Below are 18,550 nucleotides of genomic sequence, written 5' to 3'. Positions count from 1 at the left end.
TGTGAATCAGATTGGATCTGAACCTGCTCCTTGGCGGCAACTACCCTCGGCTGTGCATGGATTTTCTTCTTCTTCTTTTTTTTTCTTCCTTTTTTGACTCAAAGGTTGAATCACAGATTTTCTATTTTTGCCTAGCTAATCTGGGGGGAAGCGTTACAACACAAATTATGTGAGACCTACAAGTAAAAAATAAATCTCATCACCATAACTTTATGAGCTCCCTTAATTTGTGGTCAGCAGCCGTTGGGGGAGAAAATCCGGATGAGTGAGACAGCATTACAACCACAAATTATGTGGAGCATACAAATAAAAAATAATAAAAAATTTAAAAAATTAACCCCATCACCCCAACTCTATGGACCCTCTATAATTCATGGTCAACAATTGTCGGGGGAGACAATCCAAACTCTCGGGGGATTGTAACCCTATCTAACCATCTTTTAAGAACCCTATCTAACCACTCCTTCAAGAAAAACCAACGGGAAGGGAGACACAAATTCATAACAGGTTGGAGAGCCAAACCAGCCCACGGGCAACTTTGATGGATTTGCTCCGTTGAGCATGTAACTCATTACCCACAAGTCTTTAATAGTCGTGGATTATTGCCAAGCTACTATTGTTTTTCAAAATTTTTTTTTTTTTTTTCCTTTTGAAAGAAAAATTCAAATCCAAGGCACTAGTTTAAGTTCTTTTTTTGGTAAACTAGGTCAAGTTCTTCACTGATTCAAAATTGGCAGCTGTCTTTCTTGACTTAAAAATGTATAGGTTCATGCATGGAATTACCTAATCAAGTATTTTTATAAAAACAAAGAAAAATGAAGTATAGTTGAGAAACTATAATAATCCATGCTTTATTCAGCCAAGACTTAATTGAGTTGATTAAGCAGTGAAGACTTCTTTGTATGTTGAATTCAATTTTGGACCAATGACCATATGGATTTTAAAATGTCCATTCAAAAGATTTTTCTTGAATTTCAATTCCACTAACCCTCAATTTCAGCCTTAGATTTATAAAAATAAAAAAAAAAAAAAGCATTTCTTTTGAGAAGATAATAGAAAAGGAAAGCAAATGACAAGACATTTGAAACAATCCAAAACCTGATGCTTCATTTAAATCCTTGTGTTCAACATGGGCAGTTACTAGGGAATGAGTTGGGCCCGGCCCACATTTGATCTTTAAATAATGAGACACTGACTGGACCGGTCAGTCAAATCAATGACCCAGCAATATAAAATTATAAAAATAAATTCTTTATTTAAAAATGCATAAAAAGAAAACCTAAAGATCACGCCAAACACATTTAAAAATAAATAAATTACCTGTGAGTTTTTTTTCATGGAATACAAACTAATGTTTAGTCCCTTTAGTACAATATATTAAGTGTGCTTTCCAACCAGACTAACACCTTTAACCGTCGTTAAGTATATTCAAATTTCAAATGTAGAGTGACCAAAGTACTTCTTGGATTATCTAATATATTGTGTTAATATATGGTTTTAAAAATAAATAATTAGTCACGGTAAAAAATATATACATGTATCTAAAGAAAGGGAGAAAAAAAAAAATTAGAGTAATACAATGTATTAAATAACTTGAGTGATATTTTTTGGTCCCTCCACGTTTGAAATTTAAATATACTTAATGTCGGGTAACGGTTTTAATCTAGTGAAAACCCACACGTAATATATTATACTAAATGGGCCCGACATTAGTTTGTAGGTCCTCTTATTACTTAATGGCGGCTAATAGTGTTAGTCTGGTTGAAAATCCTGCGTAACAGTCTAACATTGTTAGCTGCGTTTGTTTGCTGAAATAAAAATAGAGTGGGAAAATTCTTGAAAAAAATGTATATTTCTTACTTTTTCCCCCAAAATTGTAGATTGTTTGGGATGGGAAAGCGAGAAACAAACTTCATTGAATCAAGGAAACTTGTCTGGTGATGTGGTAGTCCAATTTTTCCACCCCAAGTCATTTTAAAACCCCACAAATTTGATGGAATTTTGTGGAAAAGTTTAGAAAAGTAAAAAGTAAGATTCACCACTATTACTTTTCCATGAAACCCTTTCCTTTATTTTTTTTTCACCCCACTACACATGGGACCCACATGTTTTTTTTTTTCCACTCCACGTTTGCAAACAAACGCAGATAAAGGAACCCAACATTAGTTTGTGGTCCACTAAAGAGTTTAGAAATAGATGTTTTAATTATTTAGTCAATTGGTTGGTTTTGTCTAATCACGTGGTAGTATGTAAACAAACAATTGACCAAACATAACTAAAATCTTCCACGACGTAGGGGACCAATTTTATTTATTTATATTACTATTATTATTATTTTGAATCTAGGGTTCATACGGGAACAAGCACAACTACTTGCAAAATAAGGAAAAAATTGGTGCAGATGAACCTTAGATCTGAGGGAAAAAAAACTATTCAACTAAATTTGGTAAAGACTCGAGATTTATTATTGAATACATCATTTAGGTCTTCGGTTTTAATTTTTTATTCTACATTTTTGCAGAATTGTATTTCATGATTTTTATTAGTCAATTCACATTGGTCAGTCTTATATGCAGATCTTAGAATGAATAAAGGTAAAACAAGACAAGATACAGCTCAATATGAAAGCAATACCGTTTGAAATTCAAAGTATATCTGATATCGATTTTTAAATTCATGTATACCTCTAGTAACATTATTCAAAAACTAATCTTTCAATTTGTTACAGCCCCCTCAACAAAAATATCTAAATGTTATTATAACTATATATTCAGTTTATGGAGGATAATTCACAAATTAATCTGGATTATATTGAATTAGCAAATTACATATTTTTTATTTTTAAAAGGGTTATAGCACAGTGCATAGAAGCAATTTGTTTCAATTCCTTTTATGAGATATATTTATTTGAATTTTTCCTAAGGAGAGAGAGAAATTTTTGTATAAAACTTTTAAAAATTTTCTTCCCAATTACAACAAAGTTTATATATTTAAGAGTTTTTTACATGTGGGTGTCTCTTTAGTGGACCATAAATTAATGTTAAGACCACTTAATACAATATATTACGTGTGAATTCCAAGTAAACTAACACCGTTACCTTAAGTATAATTAAAGTGTCATTCAGATTATTTAATACATTGTATTAATATATATTTTAAAAAGAAATAATTAATCATTAAATATTAATTATATAATAAAAAAATTATAATAATATAATTTATTAAATAACTTGAGAGGCATTTTTGGTCCTCAACGTTTAAAATTTGTAATGGCATTAATCTGGTAAAAAACTCAATATTTAATCTTGCGGTCGCGGCTAACCTGCACCAGCTCCCGATATCTGGCGGCTGATTTTAAAAACCAAACCAAGCGAAGCCAGCTCAAACCAGACCATAGAAGGTCAGTTTCTTACGTCAGCAGAATAAGTATCAATGACATCAGCACAACTAAATAGGAAGTTTCACGAAAGCCACGTCGGAAGATATTATTGAAATGGTGAAAATCCCTGTATAGCCAACCCGATCCGGGATCGTATCTCTCTCTCTCTCTCTCTCTCTCTCTCTCTCAAATTTCCTCCTCAGCTTCCATTAACTCCATCAACCACCATCCCTTTTTCCAATCTCTGTTTCTTTCTTTCCTTCTCTTGTTCCTGTTTTCACTTCCACGAAACCACCTTTTATTCTCTGCATAAAACCACTTATAAAATCCCCCATCCAATCTGACTTACCTAAAAGGCATCGAAGAAAAGCAATCAGTTCTCTTCCATACAAGACAAGCGAGCTGTCCTGGTTATTTGGAACCCAGAAATAGATATGCTCAGTGTTCATCAGAGCAGCAGCAGCAACAGCAAGAGTTGCAAAAAGACCAGATCAAAGAAGAAAACAAAACCCATCAAGGTTGTGTACATCGGAAACCCTATAAAGGTAAAAACCACTGCCTCTGATTTCATGGCTACGGTGCAAGAGCTCACCGGCAGAGACTCTTGTTTAGGTGGTGGTGTTGACGGCGACGCCGATACTGGAAGGTTGTCTGTGGACGCTGCTGGCCTTCCAAGGGTTTCAGATCAAGCAATGAAAGTTATAATTAGAGATGACTATTTTGTCCCTCAGCAAGTTCCTGATCAGGTTTTGGATTATCATCAAGACTCGCCAGGGAAAGTTGACGAGACTTTAGGGTATGAGATTGACCCCTTTAATGATGATTGTTCCTTCAATCCTGATCAGATGCTAGAAAGCTTTGCAGGTTTCTTGCCTTTGTTGAGTCCCCTTTGCTAGATGCTTTGCTCAAGTGTAAGTTCAATTTCTTAATCATATTCAAGGTTCCCCAGGATTCCGCTCGTTTACATGCCCCTGTAAGACTTGGCTTGTCGTACTATATTTTTTTTTTTTGTTAATGGTTATAAATCTAGCACTTGTTATCATCTAATATTCTGATCTCTCTCTCTCTCTCTCTCTCTCTCTCTCTCTCTTGTTATCATCTAACATTCTGATCTCTATCTCTCTCACTCACACACACCCAACGGGAGAAAGACCATCTGGGCCACTCTCATTCAACAGACATAGTGATCAAAGATGTAGCAAATGAAAATTTCCAACTTAAAATGATAATCATGCAGAATATGTAGTGGTACATGTAAAAATATATACAATGGAAGGTGTCTCTTAGTTCACTATTTCATGCTTTAAGTGATTAAGATTATTTACTAATACATGAAGACCTTGTTTGTGTCTTGTTTGTGTATTGCGTGTTTAATGCGCAGGACCACATTAGCGAGATCGGTCAGTTGTCGGATCGAGATTTCGAGATCTTGGTTAAAATCTCGACTAAATCCCGATCCAATGGTCTACTGCCTTAGGTCTTAGGTAGTTGGCTCTCATTTCAAGATTGTTGAGCAACTAGTGGAAACCCCACCTGTGTCTCTTCGCAATTAGATTTAGACCGTCATAGTCCTATCTTGTATAGATATTCGAAATCTGAATTACTTTCACCCAACTTTGTGTTTCACACCCATCTGACATAAATTTCTTGGGACCATCTATTGTCAAGTGGGCTATGAGACAACATTTTGGATGCAGGTGCACTTGGGAGGAGAGGATTTGGACTCAAATCCTTGAGAGTTTTGAGCCTTTGGCCAATGCTGGGAAAGGTGACAATGATGATGGTGATCAATTTCGATAACTAGGGCAAGTTAAGCTCAGATGAGAGCCTTGCTAGAAGGAAGGAGTCCATGATAATGAGGAGTTGTAAACCCTAAAACAATAAAGATTATAATTTATCAAGTGCATGGCCTGGTTGGTTTCATAGCTCTTATTGTGGTGTGCCTTTATTAGGGACTCAGTAAACTGATGAGTACTATTGTATAGTGTTGTCTTGTACAGTTGTATAATGTATTTTGTACATACTATGAATACACATGTGTTAGTCTCGCATTGAGTGATTGTGATAACTGATAACACGATTCACTGTTCACTTGTTTGTCTCAATAACAGCCTTTGAGGCTTGAGCATTGGCTGATCAGAAACCTTCCTGTCACTTCCTACATCTGTGTTTTTTTGGGTAGAATGTCACTTCCTACATCTGTGATAACTCGTTTTATAGAAGACCCTGTGCAATGTGCATGCATCATAGATTTTTGGTTAAAAGTGCATGCATCATAGATATTTCATTGATGATGCAGTACTTGCATCAAATTTTTATGCCATTTGCTTTAGAATATATCAGCCGCCTTGTTTGAGATGAGAATCTGAGATTCTTGATGAGCACAAAAGCACTAGGGAAAAAGGTGGTACGTGCAGGTTTCGTATCACTCTCGTATTCCATATTATCTATTAGGGATAATTACTAATGCCCTCTTATACTTTGGTTTTATTATTAATCAAACCCTATTCTTTGTGAAATTACTATTGTCCCTCTCATTTCTAACGGTGTTAAGTAGCTGTTAACATCAAATATGAAATATCTATTTTGCCCTTAGAATTAAGAAGTCAAAAATATTGCATTATCCTCATTTATAGAAACTATATTGAATGTTAATTAAATCCTTAAAATCTTATATTTTAGAATTAGATTTGGATTTGGTGGAACCACATACTTATGGTTGTTGAAACTTTCACATTCCACTTAAAATTTTCATTATCACCATGATGGAAAATTTACAAACAAATTAGCATATAAGTTGCTAATTGATAGGAAATTTGGTAATATATATTATGGTCAGCATATATTAGGTGATTTTCAATTTTCAACTTTGAATTAAATTTGATATTTCTTAATATTTTAGTTTCCATTTTAAGTTTTATTTAATTACATTCATTTATTTGGTGATTTCTTTTTAGAGAAGAAAAATCACATCTTTCCTTTATTCGGTGGTTTATTTTTAAAAAGAAAAGTTAATTTAAAGTTAATTTTTTCCCATAGTTAATTAAGGGTAGTATTATAACTTGACAAAATAGTAAATAAGTAAAAAGATAATTGCGGGGTTATTTTTGGGATTTTGAATAAATATATAGATGCCACATCATCAGTAAACTAACGGAGTTTAACGGTAGGGGGCATTAGTAATTGTAGACAAAGTTAAAGGTTGGATTAGTAATTTTAAAAAGTATAGGGGATAAAGTAGTAATAAAATCAAAGTACAAGGGGGCAACAGTAATTATCCCTATCTATTATTGTAATTATTTATAGTACTCTAAGTAGGAACGAAATTTCGGGAGAGATCACCGGTTCGCTAGGTGGCGAACCGGAGAAATCTCACCGAAGTTTGCCTGAAATATCGAAGTTTCAAGAGAGTGCTGGACAGCCTGGACAACAAATTTCATGCCCTTCTGGTTCTCTTCTGTTTCTTTCTCTTCCAACTGCGGCGGTGTTGTTTTAGCACTGCCACTGCTACTGGTTCTCTTCTATTTCTTTCTCTTCCAATTGCGGCGGTACTGTTTTAGCACTGCCGCTGCTTCTGCTTCTCTTTTATTTTGATCAGTTTTTTATTTTGCTGGTCAGCGAACTACCAAAAATTGGTGAAAATTTTGCCGATTTTCGGCTATATGTTTTACCCTGCTCTAAGTCTTGTGTGGTGTAATTCTTTTCCTAACTAACTTGTCTAATTAATAATAAATAATTTTTAAAAACTAGAATCGCCCATTTGCATATTAATTATTATAATGGTATAGTGAGATGCTTTTATAGATCGATTAACATCCTTTCTGGGTGGGGTTGCCCTTGTACCATAGGCATGTCATTTATCGTCCATTCGAACTAGTGAATGGGCAAACGGCTTGTCCTGAGTAGAGAGGATCTGCACTTGCTTTTTTTTATATGCCTTGAGCGTCTGATGAGATATGGATTCAATAAGTAAAATTCTTTCCCTGAAATCAAAGAATTTATCTTTTAGTAGAGGAACGATTTTGCCATGGCTGGTTACTGGTTAACTAACTGCCATGATCAATGTAGATCATATTTTTGGCTGAGATATGTAGAAGCCAAAACCCTTATCTAAACCCAGATGACCTTTGTTTTTTTTTTCCGTTTTTCCATTCTTTGAGGTTTTCTTGTTTTCCATCTCAAGCGATTCCATTAAAGCAGAAGAGCTAACACTCAGGTACCTTGATGTCTTCTTAACTACTCAGATGCGACTTTTCAGAAACTCTCCAGTAATTAAATTACTAGAATGGTAATTTTAACCCACGCGATAACGCAAAGACACAAACGCATTCAAACATCGATCTGAGGGCTTAAAAGGACAGTAACAAATTGAGCCCCCAGTGCCCAGTGGTATCGCTTCTGCAACTTTTTGTTATTAAGGAGAGTGTCGTCGCCTCTCGCCTGTCATGGCCACTGGGTTGATGTTAGCAGGTCCATTATTAAAGATCAGAAAGTGAAGGCAACTATGGATTGAAAACCTAATAAAGGACTCCAACTTGTTGGTGACTGTGACTCGTGGGGGACAACTAGGGTACACAGGGATGATAAGGAAATTAGTGTCATCCAATGAAATTTGCTTAAGAAAAAGCTGATGGAGTTGGTAGTTGGTACGTACAACTTAATTGGCTTCAACCTGCAGTCAAAGCATGGGCACAGAGAAAAAAAGGGTTTGTTGTAATTAATCTGATGGCTCTTGATGAAGACATGACATGAAGCCTTTGTCCATGCCATGTTTGGATCACTGTCCAGTAACGATTTGGAATGAGGGGATACTCAAACAGATATATGCACGGTACGTTTTCTAATAGTTTTAAGATCAGAAAGGTTGTTATCTGGTTATAAGATGGATTAAGTTTTTTTTTAGGGGTAAAAGTAAAACTTAAAAGATTTATAGAAAATTAAGATCAGTAGTTCAACCATATGGGATTTCTGTGTTTCATAATTTCACAAATGGGAAGCCGTGGAAGTGTTTGTGTCTAGTCCTCTGAGAAGAAGGATCTATTATCTGAAGCTGATTTACAGCTGAAGTTACCAACCTTGCCTCTAGCTCCGGCACTCTTCTTTCCTTTGTTCTAATCTTCCATTTTGAAGGGGAAATCTTAGCCTTGTAACCCATCTCATACACTTGAGAGATCACCTTACATTGGACGATTAACGCAATCCTAAACATATTTCTTTTGTCTTGCGTACTTTTTTTTCATTAGGTTGAAGGTGGGGGCGGTAGTGTTTGTGGTGGGTGACTTTGAGCGAGTCCGGATCTGCGACCCGTCGGGGGAGCACTCCTGACGGGTTACCACCACAAAAACCAGGGGGGGCCAGGGGGTGTGGGGGGTTTTTTTTTTTTTTTTTTCATTTCGTGGTGGGGCCCCTCTTTGTGGTGGCCTGTCGGGGGCTTCGTGCTCCCCGTCGGGGTGTGTCCGTTCCTTGAGCATGGGGGGGTCTTTTGTGGGTGATTTCGGGCAGGGTGGATTGAGGGGCCAGGTATGAGGGGCTGTGTGGATGAAGAATTATTTGTCATTAGATGGTTCAATAGGGGAAATTATTAGAAACCTAAAAATAATAACAATGTTAGGAGTCTTGACAGATAAATAGGATACCTTAGGGGTAGCAGCACCAAAAAAAATTCTAAATAAAATTATTTAGCTATTGAAATCACACATAAATTTCATTTCCTATTGTGTGGTAGACAAGCATAAATAAAATAATACAAACTAAAGAAGGCGTGTGGGGCCATGCAAGGTCGGAGGGCCTTTTCAGTAGGGGGAGAGAGAGTGGGGTTACTACAAAGTTGGGGTCTTGCTTGGGCGCTACGCACTAAATGCGCAACACAGTATAGCCCCACTCGTTTTAGAGATAAACATTTTTTTTTTTCCATCCAAAATCACAAATAAACTTTACCAAACAATAATTCACTTAAACTAAACGAGTAGTCAAAATTTCATCTCAACCACAAGTTTCAATCACGACCATAGGTTGCATTGTGTTGCGCATTAATAGCGCAACATCGAAGTAATTCGCACAAAGTTGGGTGCACTTTCCATCCCATCCTTTTCTATATGGTTACTAGTAAGGAAAGTGTAAGTGGTTCATATCCTTTTCCACGATGATCAATTCCCCACAACCCATTCCATGTGAGTGGTAACTTAGATCATCATGGTACAAGAATAGTGCCAATGGTGGGTTAGTTGAGCGATTAAAATCCCATACTCCCATGGGGAGGTCCATGGGATCGGACCCATCTGGCGGCACCTATATTAGTAGTATCTCCCCACCTAATACAAACTCGCCTGCTACCAAATAAAAAAGAAAAAAATGTCAAAATTGTTTTGGGTTCAATCTAAGTTACTTCTTAAACTTTTTTTGGTATCAATTTTCATTCTTTATTATGCTTATTTAAAAGAAATAAGTACAAAAACTCATTATTGGCCAATAATGAAAAATGTTTTAGTGAATTTTGTGGAATATAAATTATGAAATAAATATTAAGTTTGGTGTCAAAATAAAAAATTGTTAAAAAATAATAGTAAACAAGTGAGAAAAAAAAAGGAAAAAGTATGATTTTTTATTTTTATAAAAGAATGTCTATTGATTATTTTATCCTCATTTTAACTATAAAATTTTAAATAAACTTGCTTATAATGAAGAGAATGAAATCCTCACCATAATCCATAATAGATAAAAGGTCTACTGATTTTAAAGATTTTTCTATTATTTTTAAATAAAAAAATTGATAATAATCCAAACAATTTAAAATAACAAAAAATTCTCATAATTGAGAATGATAATTGATACCAAAAAGAGCCTGAATCACCAACACTCTCCTCTACATCCTTCCCCAGATTGGTTAATTTTTCTTGGAAGTTGGCAATGTCGTCAAACCTTTTTCCAGATAAAGTCTTAGAAGTAACATTTTTTATATAAAAAAGAGAACTTTATTTATTCAAGAAAAAACCAAGAGGGATTTTACATCATAGAGAGTCATAAAGCAGGATCCACATTAAAAGTGGGGGTGGGGTATGGCGGTACAAGAATGAGTCTTGGGAAAGGGCTGCTGATTTGGCCAACTCATCGGTGGCAAAATTTGCTTCACGATGTACATGTGTGAATGAGAAATCCGTGAAGGCTATCACTAGCTTAAGAATATCATTAAGCACATGAGAGATTTTCCAGTTGTGATGGGAGGCTGGATGTGTAATCGGCTGCACTAGTGCTAGGTTGTCACATTCCACTAGGAGACGGGGAATCTGGAAATCTAGGGCAAGACTGAGTCCTCGCCTAATGGCTAGAGCTTTTGTAGTAAGAGAATCCTAGCAGCCCGTTCCTTCTCCAAAAGCAAACACCACCTTATGATTAGAGTCACGTGCTATGCCACCAATCCCATAACGTTTTGGGTCGGAAAAGGAGGATCCATCGACATTGATTTTGATATGATCAAGCTGCGGAGGCTCCCACCTAATGAACATGGGAGTCATATTAGAGAGATGTTGTGGGGAGGGAGGAGTGAAGTCATCTATCGATTGTTGCAAGCTTTGCACAACATCTTGATGCCTAGGGGTTTGGGAAGAGTGTGTGACGAGATTGTAATATCCCCACAAAGCCCAAAGTGCAATTAGGGTTTGTAGGTGTTGTTGTCTATGAGTGGATAAAGAGGTAGAAAGGGTGAAACATGCTTGGAGTTGGGGGCAAAAGGGTTGTGAGGAATCCCACAGCTGGAGGTGAAGGGTTTGCCAGAGGTGTATGGTGAAAGGCCACCCCGTAAAGAGGTGATGCGCTAAGAAAGAAGGGTGACCACATGAAAGACATTGTGGTGGAACATGACATCCTCTGGCGATCAACAGATCTGCTGTGGGTAATTTTTTGTGTAAAGCTTTCCATAAGAAAAAGAGGATCCCAGGTGAGAGGGGAAGATGCCAAAGCTTGAGCTAGTTGAAGGAAAGAAGTGGGGGCGTGGAGGTGTGATGTGAAAGTGCCAACTTGCAAGCCGAGCTGACCGTAAACCTTCCTGCAAAAGTAAGTTTCCATATGATTCGATCCGCTATTGGGGATAAAGGAATAGGTATGCTGAGAACTTTTGTTGCGATTTCACCAGGCCACCAAGCTAGGACTTTGTCTTGATTCCAAGAACCTGTCTCTGATGTTGATGTGATGAAGTCTAAAATTTTGAGGGGTAGGTAAGCTGTTGAACAACAACCCTGATCCTGGGGCTGTTGGGCTGGTCTAGAACAAACGCTCAGAAGTAACACGTCTATGCTTGGATGTCTTTTCTCCCAGCCGTGCATCTTCCATGGTAATCATTTTGGTGAGCTCCAGCTTTTTGTTTACAAGGTTTTACTTCACCAACATAATTGATTTCTCCACAAGCTAACCTGCTTCAGTCAGAACTGTCAAATGGCGTCACACTCATGACAATGTCCTAATTAATAGTGAACTATTATTATCTTGCAATTCTCAAAAGGAAGGAGTAATGGAAACTTTAAGCACATTTTCCGCTTATGGTTTTCATAAGAATTGGATACAACTTTCATGTTTTATGTGGAAAGCTCAGAACTTGCTATTCTTCTTGATGATTCTCTCTCATGTTATCTATTTCCATCAAGAGTCCTTAAATATGAACAAAAACTAGTTTTCTTCTGCCTCTTTTTCACAAAATTTGAAGGCCACATGAGAGATATTAGCCAACAAAAACATCTTTTTCTTGCTGTCCTTCCTTAGACATACACTCAAGTTGCCACACAGTAGCCATTACAGTGTCTATTGATCCATACACCATGTCATAATGGAAGAAAAACCGAAGCTGAAAATGATGAGGAACGGAAGTGGAGCCTCTTTATCTTTTTGTGATGGGGGAGTGTGTTCTTTTCTGTTTCTCACTCAACTTGGTCTGTAACTGTCCTTGACAGATCAATAAATAAAAGGTCAACATAAAGCAGCTTCCTATCATACTATCACCACCAGAAAGACCTGGAGAAAAAGCAAATGCACGGTAAGTCCCAGAAAAGAAATGCCACTACTATCCCCAGCCATGCAAGTCATTCTTGCATCAAAATTAGTTAGTTAGATAGAAGTTGTGGCTTCTATGTTCAATTATTCTCATCAATGGAGGCAAATAATGGACAAACACTGATATGCCCATCGAGCAACAGCATGCAATAACATTTGATATCACAAATGCCTTGAAAGCATTTTTGGTTATTGAAATCACCTTCCCCTGTCTTAAACCAGCATAAATTATATCCACCAGGCACTCTTAAGCTTGCTGCAAATGTAACAGTGACAAAGAGATCTGTAACCAACAAACAAGTACTCTGCACCCATTTATGTATAAGAAATACAAATCAGAGTTTGGAAAAGAGGAAGAAATCCTCAACCAGCAGAAAGAGGATTTATTCAAACACAGCTCCTCATGTTCTTTTTTTCCTTTCCTCCTTTTTTACAAAATGTGATATCAAGTATTGCAAACTGTGTGTGCAAGATGACAACTCAAGAGCCAGACTCCATTTTGCCTTTGATGAGAACTTGAAATATAATTGCTTTCTGAAAATTTACATAGGGTAACAAGATAAAGTGCACATACCTGAGAAAGCTTTTGGTTTTTTATGAACTTCCAAATGGAATATATAAATTAGAAATGTGTTTTTCTCTGCCCACTGCTGCTGTTACCTAAGAAGGATGCTAAACATGCAGCCTATGGTGCACAACTAATTAGTATCTCTGCAAAACATACAGCCTATATGGTACACAAATGATTGGCATCCCTTTTACCACATGGAATGAAGGGTGATTTGGAAAACATTATCAAATATCAACAGAGTTAAACTAGCCTCTGAAAACCAAATGATCATAGGAAAAGTTTGGAGCAAAATTGATAAAGTCCAGCAACAGTTAGATTAGATATTAATCACCAAAATGAAATTACACTTTATGTTCAAGAGAATAAACATCAAAGCTATTTTTTTTAAAACATTTGGGGCACCGAAGCACAAACAGTGTTAAGGACTTAAGGTTACATGCATATACTGATAAAATGACCAAAATACCCTACTTCCATATCTATCATAAAGATTCTAAAAAGAAGGATATCATTTAACATCAGGCTTTTACAAAATTCTCAACCTTCCATTTGGATTATGATCGTTCATATGGTAATTTAAATCATAATAAGCATTATCATACTTTACGATTTAACATCATCCCATCAGTAACTTTACAAAATATTCTGATCGGAAAGCTAAAATCCAACCATAATGTTTAAATATTTAATTCACCATTTAAAGTCCTTCTACAACTGCATGCATTTAAGCAAACGAGAGAAAATTCATGATAAATGAACCCAACAAAAGGTGAAGCAGAGATAGTTTCAAAGCTTCTTTCAAACTTAATAACAACATACTTAATAATAACAGAGTATAACAAAGTTTAAACCATTTGGGCTATTATTCCAAACCTGGAGTGATTTGGCAAAAAAAAAATCCCAATTTGAATATATGATATCATCCAAGTTTTTACAGGTAATTGAGATGTTTAAAGATAGCTAGTCAAAGTACATACAGAAGAATACTATAAACCTGAAGAATATAGAAACAAAAACTGCAATCGAACCAGAAAATTATAAGCTCCACCTGTACATAGGAATTTTTCTTTCCCTCCTATATTGTCTTAGTACAAACAAGAACAAGCGTCAGTTAAAGGAAGGGGTTATGACAAGTTCAAACAATATGCATAGTGCAGTAATATATCCATCCGGGAAAAAGGGGGCAAACAGCCTTTCCGCTGTCCAGGTTTTGTAAAAATACCTGAATGGAGAAATACAACCATCCCGATCCAAGATCCACTGAATTAGGATCTTGAATCCAAAAAATAGAATTATATCGTGCGACTTCGCCGTGGTTTAGGTGCTTGGTGATGACGGATCTCTTGTAGCAACAAAGATCTTGCCCGATTAACATTCCCAAAGCAAAGGCAAACATGTTCCTCAAGATCCTGGAGCTGGTGTTGGAAATTGGGCTGGCTCTTCCGTAACTGCTTGATAATCACCTGAATTGGGAAGCTATCCCTTCCTCTCTGCAATCCAAATCGAACTAAAAACTTATCACTCTCGACGGCATCATACAATCTTGAGACAAGACGATCAATAGTGTTCAGATCGTGATTCAGCACATAGGTCCCTCTAGCCGCAGCTTCAAGCTGGGCTATCCGGTTGAGGTCTCTCCTGAGAATGAGTTGAGTCCTTTTGCGGGATTTCTGGACTTGCTTATCGAGCTGAAGCTTCAGCTCGGAGAAGCAACGTCTCGTGTTGAGGAAATTGTCGGAACCAGGGAAGGGGAAAGGGTTTTCGAGGCCATCGAATTGGAGGAATACATCGTAAGCTAAATCACACTGAAGTTGAGTAAGTGAAGGCTCAGAATCAAATTCGCGAGGGAGGGTTTCGAGGAGTTTATGGAGGGATTCGTAAAGAGAGCGAGCATCATCGATGGTGTTTTGCAAGAGACGACAGATTTTATATGTGTGTTCACTGTTGTCGAAGCAAGCAGAAGCTAAACGGGTTAGGTTACTGGATTTGACTCTGCTGAGAGCTTCGTCGACTGAGGTTTTGTTAGGGCTGAGGAGCTGTGCGTCATGCGTGGGTGAAACAACCACTGCTTCCACCACCGACGCCTCTTGGAAGCGATCAGAAGCTTGATTCGAAGTATGAGTGTTGGGATGGATGTGAAACTTCCATAAATCTTTGTAAGGATTGTTTCTGACAGCTTCGGTGTACTCTTGACTGAGATTAATGGCAGATTGGGATCGGAAAGGGGGATTCACAGTCGCAGCAGAGGGATCGTATACACTTGTTGATTTTTGTGTTCTGCATCGCATTAGCATGGCGTTCCCTGGAGACTGGCCGACGAAGAGAGAGAAAGAAAGACAGAGATTTTATTTAGTTCCATGGTCTTAAAGCAAGAATAAGTTTTATTGGAAATTAAAAAAAAAAGAAAAAAATTAAAAAGATGAAGCAACAACAAGTAACGTTCGTGTAAGAATAGTTGAGATTCCTCTGTCATTTTCAGGTTGACCTTTTGATTGCATTTTCCTCCGTCCATTTTCTTCCATTGACCCATCCTCTTGAAATAATAAATCAAGGGGTTAAATTATACAAAAATTTTGTATACAAAAGGAATATAGGCTGTATACCCTCTTAATGACTAAAATGGTCATTCTATAGCTTCCGGTCTGAACCAACAATTGCACGATCCAACTAGGTTCATTACTTGGTGAAGTTCGACCAAGCGATTCATGGTAGGACCGACCAGAGTGATAAATAACATCCACCTAACAGGGTGAGGAAACCTCACAAGGATAGAGTCCTACCAACCAACAACCACAGAGGAGTTCCAGTTAGGTAAAAGAACTCTCCTAAAATAGTTACTCTCTTATGGCAACTCTCATTAGAGTTATATTCCGAATATAACTCCATTACCCTACTCTATATAAACACCTCAGGTAAACACTATGAGGTAGGTATTCATACTTTGTGTGATCAATTACTTGAGTTCTCCATTGAGTAGTTGAGATCATATCATTGGTACTGACTTGTTCGTCGGAGACGTACCTCAACCCCCCAAGGTCGAGCTCGTATCTTGCAGGTTCGTGACAGAGAAGGACGAGCGAGATTCCGTATCAACAGACCCAAGGGATGAAAATGGGTGAATGGGAAGGGAGGAATTTAAATCCTCTTCACCCAAGCAAGTTGTCTATCCATCTTACTCTTACAGTAAGGCTGGCATAAACCTACTCGTGTGTGATAAAATCTGGGATGTCTGCTGCTGCTGCTAGCAGCGGACGACCGCAAATAAAAATCCAGTAGATAGGATTTACTTTTAGGGGGAAGGAGTCGAGAAATGGAAACTTAAAGCCAAGGTCTCGTTATTGCTTATGTATAAGAGGTTCTATATCCACATGAAACACATATATTTAGTATTACATAAATACCATATAGTCGGTATCATGTTAAATTGACACTCTTGTTTCAAATGATGTTTGTGTGGTTGGGAAGCCGTCGAAGAACAGTTTGTGCTCCCCCGACGGGGTGAAGATCCAAACTCGATCATACATCCTCTTTTGGATTTGAAAATGTCATGCTCAGCAGAAGCCATCTTAGTTGAAATTTGAACCAGTCAACCATAAACATTCTAAAGAATTTTGTCCTCATTTGACTTGGTAAATGAACTAAATCAAAGCAAAGAAATAATGTTCATGATTTGGGTAGACTTTTGACTTGAAAAGTCATCAAGGTGACAAGGTCTTGCTATGAAATGTCCTTCTACGTAGGATTACGTCAATATCCCTACCAAAGTATTACTATTACAAATACAAGACATGGAATAAAGTCAATAAACTTTCTGGTTGTTTACCACTATTTTAGTTCTCAAACTTTACTCCAACATTCAAACGAGTGGTTATTTAACTAAAAGGATTTAAAAGAAATAGAAAGAAAAAAAGAAGCCACAAGCACTGAGTTTTCTTGACGTAAAACTCTTGAAAATTTTGAATTTAAATTTAAATTACTGATTTAACTATTGAGGAGTCTACGTGGAACTGAAAGTCTAAGCATACCTAATGAAAAATTAAACGAAAATCTAATCATATTTCTTGTGCTTAATTTCCAGGAATTAGGTTAAATCTCAAGATCAGTTTCGTGTTGGGCTATTAAGATCATGATGTGGGTACCTATTACTTATTGAGTCTTGACATTATATTGAATTATTTTTTTTAATAATAGTGGTGAGTCCCACTACAATTTACGCTATAGGTGGCTACAAGATGATTATATAGTTTAAGATGACTACTTTTCTATTTAATTGAGTTTAAACATGACTCTAACATTCCATGAGTTTAAGGAAAATTCTAATTGAGGAGTTAAAATTGAAGAAAAACATTATAAATAGAGGGATGAAAAACCAAACAGAAAGATACATGATTAAAATACTCTCCTATGTTCTACAAATTCTTCAAGCTAATTGTGAACTTCCATCACTGTAGTTTGCCGATTTGGAAGCGTGAAGCGTGGAAATAACCTATAGAGTTCACAGGAGGAGGAAAAAAGCGAAAGGGAAAAAAAGGGCACCTTCAGTGTCTAAATCCAGCAGAATATCACTTAAGGTAACTGATATAGAACACTTCCTTTCATTGATTTAGTTTTACAATTTTCAATTCCAAAAGTTCAGATTTATTGTTTTATAGATGGGAATAAATCTAAAACCATTCATAAAGCATGTACCAATTAGGAAAGAATAGTTGATGTTGTGGAGCATGAAATTCATATGACTGATTGAAACAGTCTTAAGATAAAAAAGTATAGGCAAAAAAATTAATATTTGTTATAAATAATATTTATTTATGGATGTCCATCACCCCTAAAGAGATTATACTTCTAATTGATTGAAGATCTCAACTACCTCAGTATACAATCTTGGTGATTCATATTTCCATATTATTGAAGATCACAACCATTTCATTACACAATGTTGGCAGTCAATATTTCCATTCTATGCACCTTCTATCTTGGGCTTGGGCGACAATTTATTATTTAATATCAAGATTATTTTATTGTGTGTGAGAATCATATATTGTATTTATTTGTAGACTCCGATATCACCATATCAGAAGATGCTAGTTCCATTATAAATATGTAATGACTAAATCAATAGATAGGTTGAATTCATCTTGTTTTTCTTCTTTATAGTCAATATATTTTTTTTATTTTATAATAAAATTGTTTTATGGCAATATGAGATACATTAAATTTTTTTAAAAAATCCATTTAAAAATTTGGAAGTTAAATTTGTGAAAAAGAATTTCGCATTTTATTTTATTTATTTATTTATTTTTGGGATAAACCAGGTAGGTTGGATTTCAGCGTTGGGTTAGGGTTTGTTAGCAAAAAAATAATATTGGATAAGCTCTGCAGGAAAATAGAATAGTTGTTATCAAGTTGAATGGGCATTTGATCAGAAGGGACGATCTTCTACTACTGATGAATGGGCAAAGCAGTTCTTGAGGCATCATTTTTTTTAATATGGACAAAGCACTTGTTGAGGCTGTAGAGGTTTTAAAGGAAATATTACGAGAGTTCGATAGATTAGATAAAGA

At 36.3% G+C, this 18,550-nt stretch overlaps 1 protein-coding gene across 1 annotated transcript; it reads right to left on the bottom strand.

Annotated features, from left to right (window-relative positions):
- Positions 1-11,880: 11,880 nt before the first annotated feature.
- Positions 11,881-15,339, bottom strand: LOC149009999 (UPF0496 protein At3g19330-like). Its single transcript, XM_089163607.1, has 2 exons — positions 12,993-15,339; positions 11,881-12,379 (listed from the first exon to the last, which is right to left on the bottom strand). Exon 1 carries the CDS (start codon positions 15,281-15,283, stop codon positions 14,282-14,284), a length of 1,002 nt encoding a protein of 333 aa, XP_089019733.1. The 5' UTR covers positions 15,284-15,339; the 3' UTR covers positions 11,881-12,379; positions 12,993-14,281.
- Between the last annotated feature and the right edge of the window lie 3,211 nt (positions 15,340-18,550).

Source organism: Hakea prostrata, chromosome 7 (genome assembly GCF_041222555.1).
Source record: "Hakea prostrata isolate BN-2017 chromosome 7, UWA_Hpros_2, whole genome shotgun sequence".
Classification (NCBI taxonomy): Eukaryota; Viridiplantae; Streptophyta; class Magnoliopsida; order Proteales; family Proteaceae; genus Hakea; species Hakea prostrata.
Note: the sequence above shows the minus strand (reverse complement) of the source record. Positions and strands in the feature narration are given on the sequence as shown.

Excerpts from the sequence above, each read along its gene's own strand:
- LOC149009999 (XM_089163607.1), bottom strand. The coding sequence starts at position 15,283 with ATGCTAATGCGATGCAGAACACAAAAATCAACAAGTGTATACGATCCC.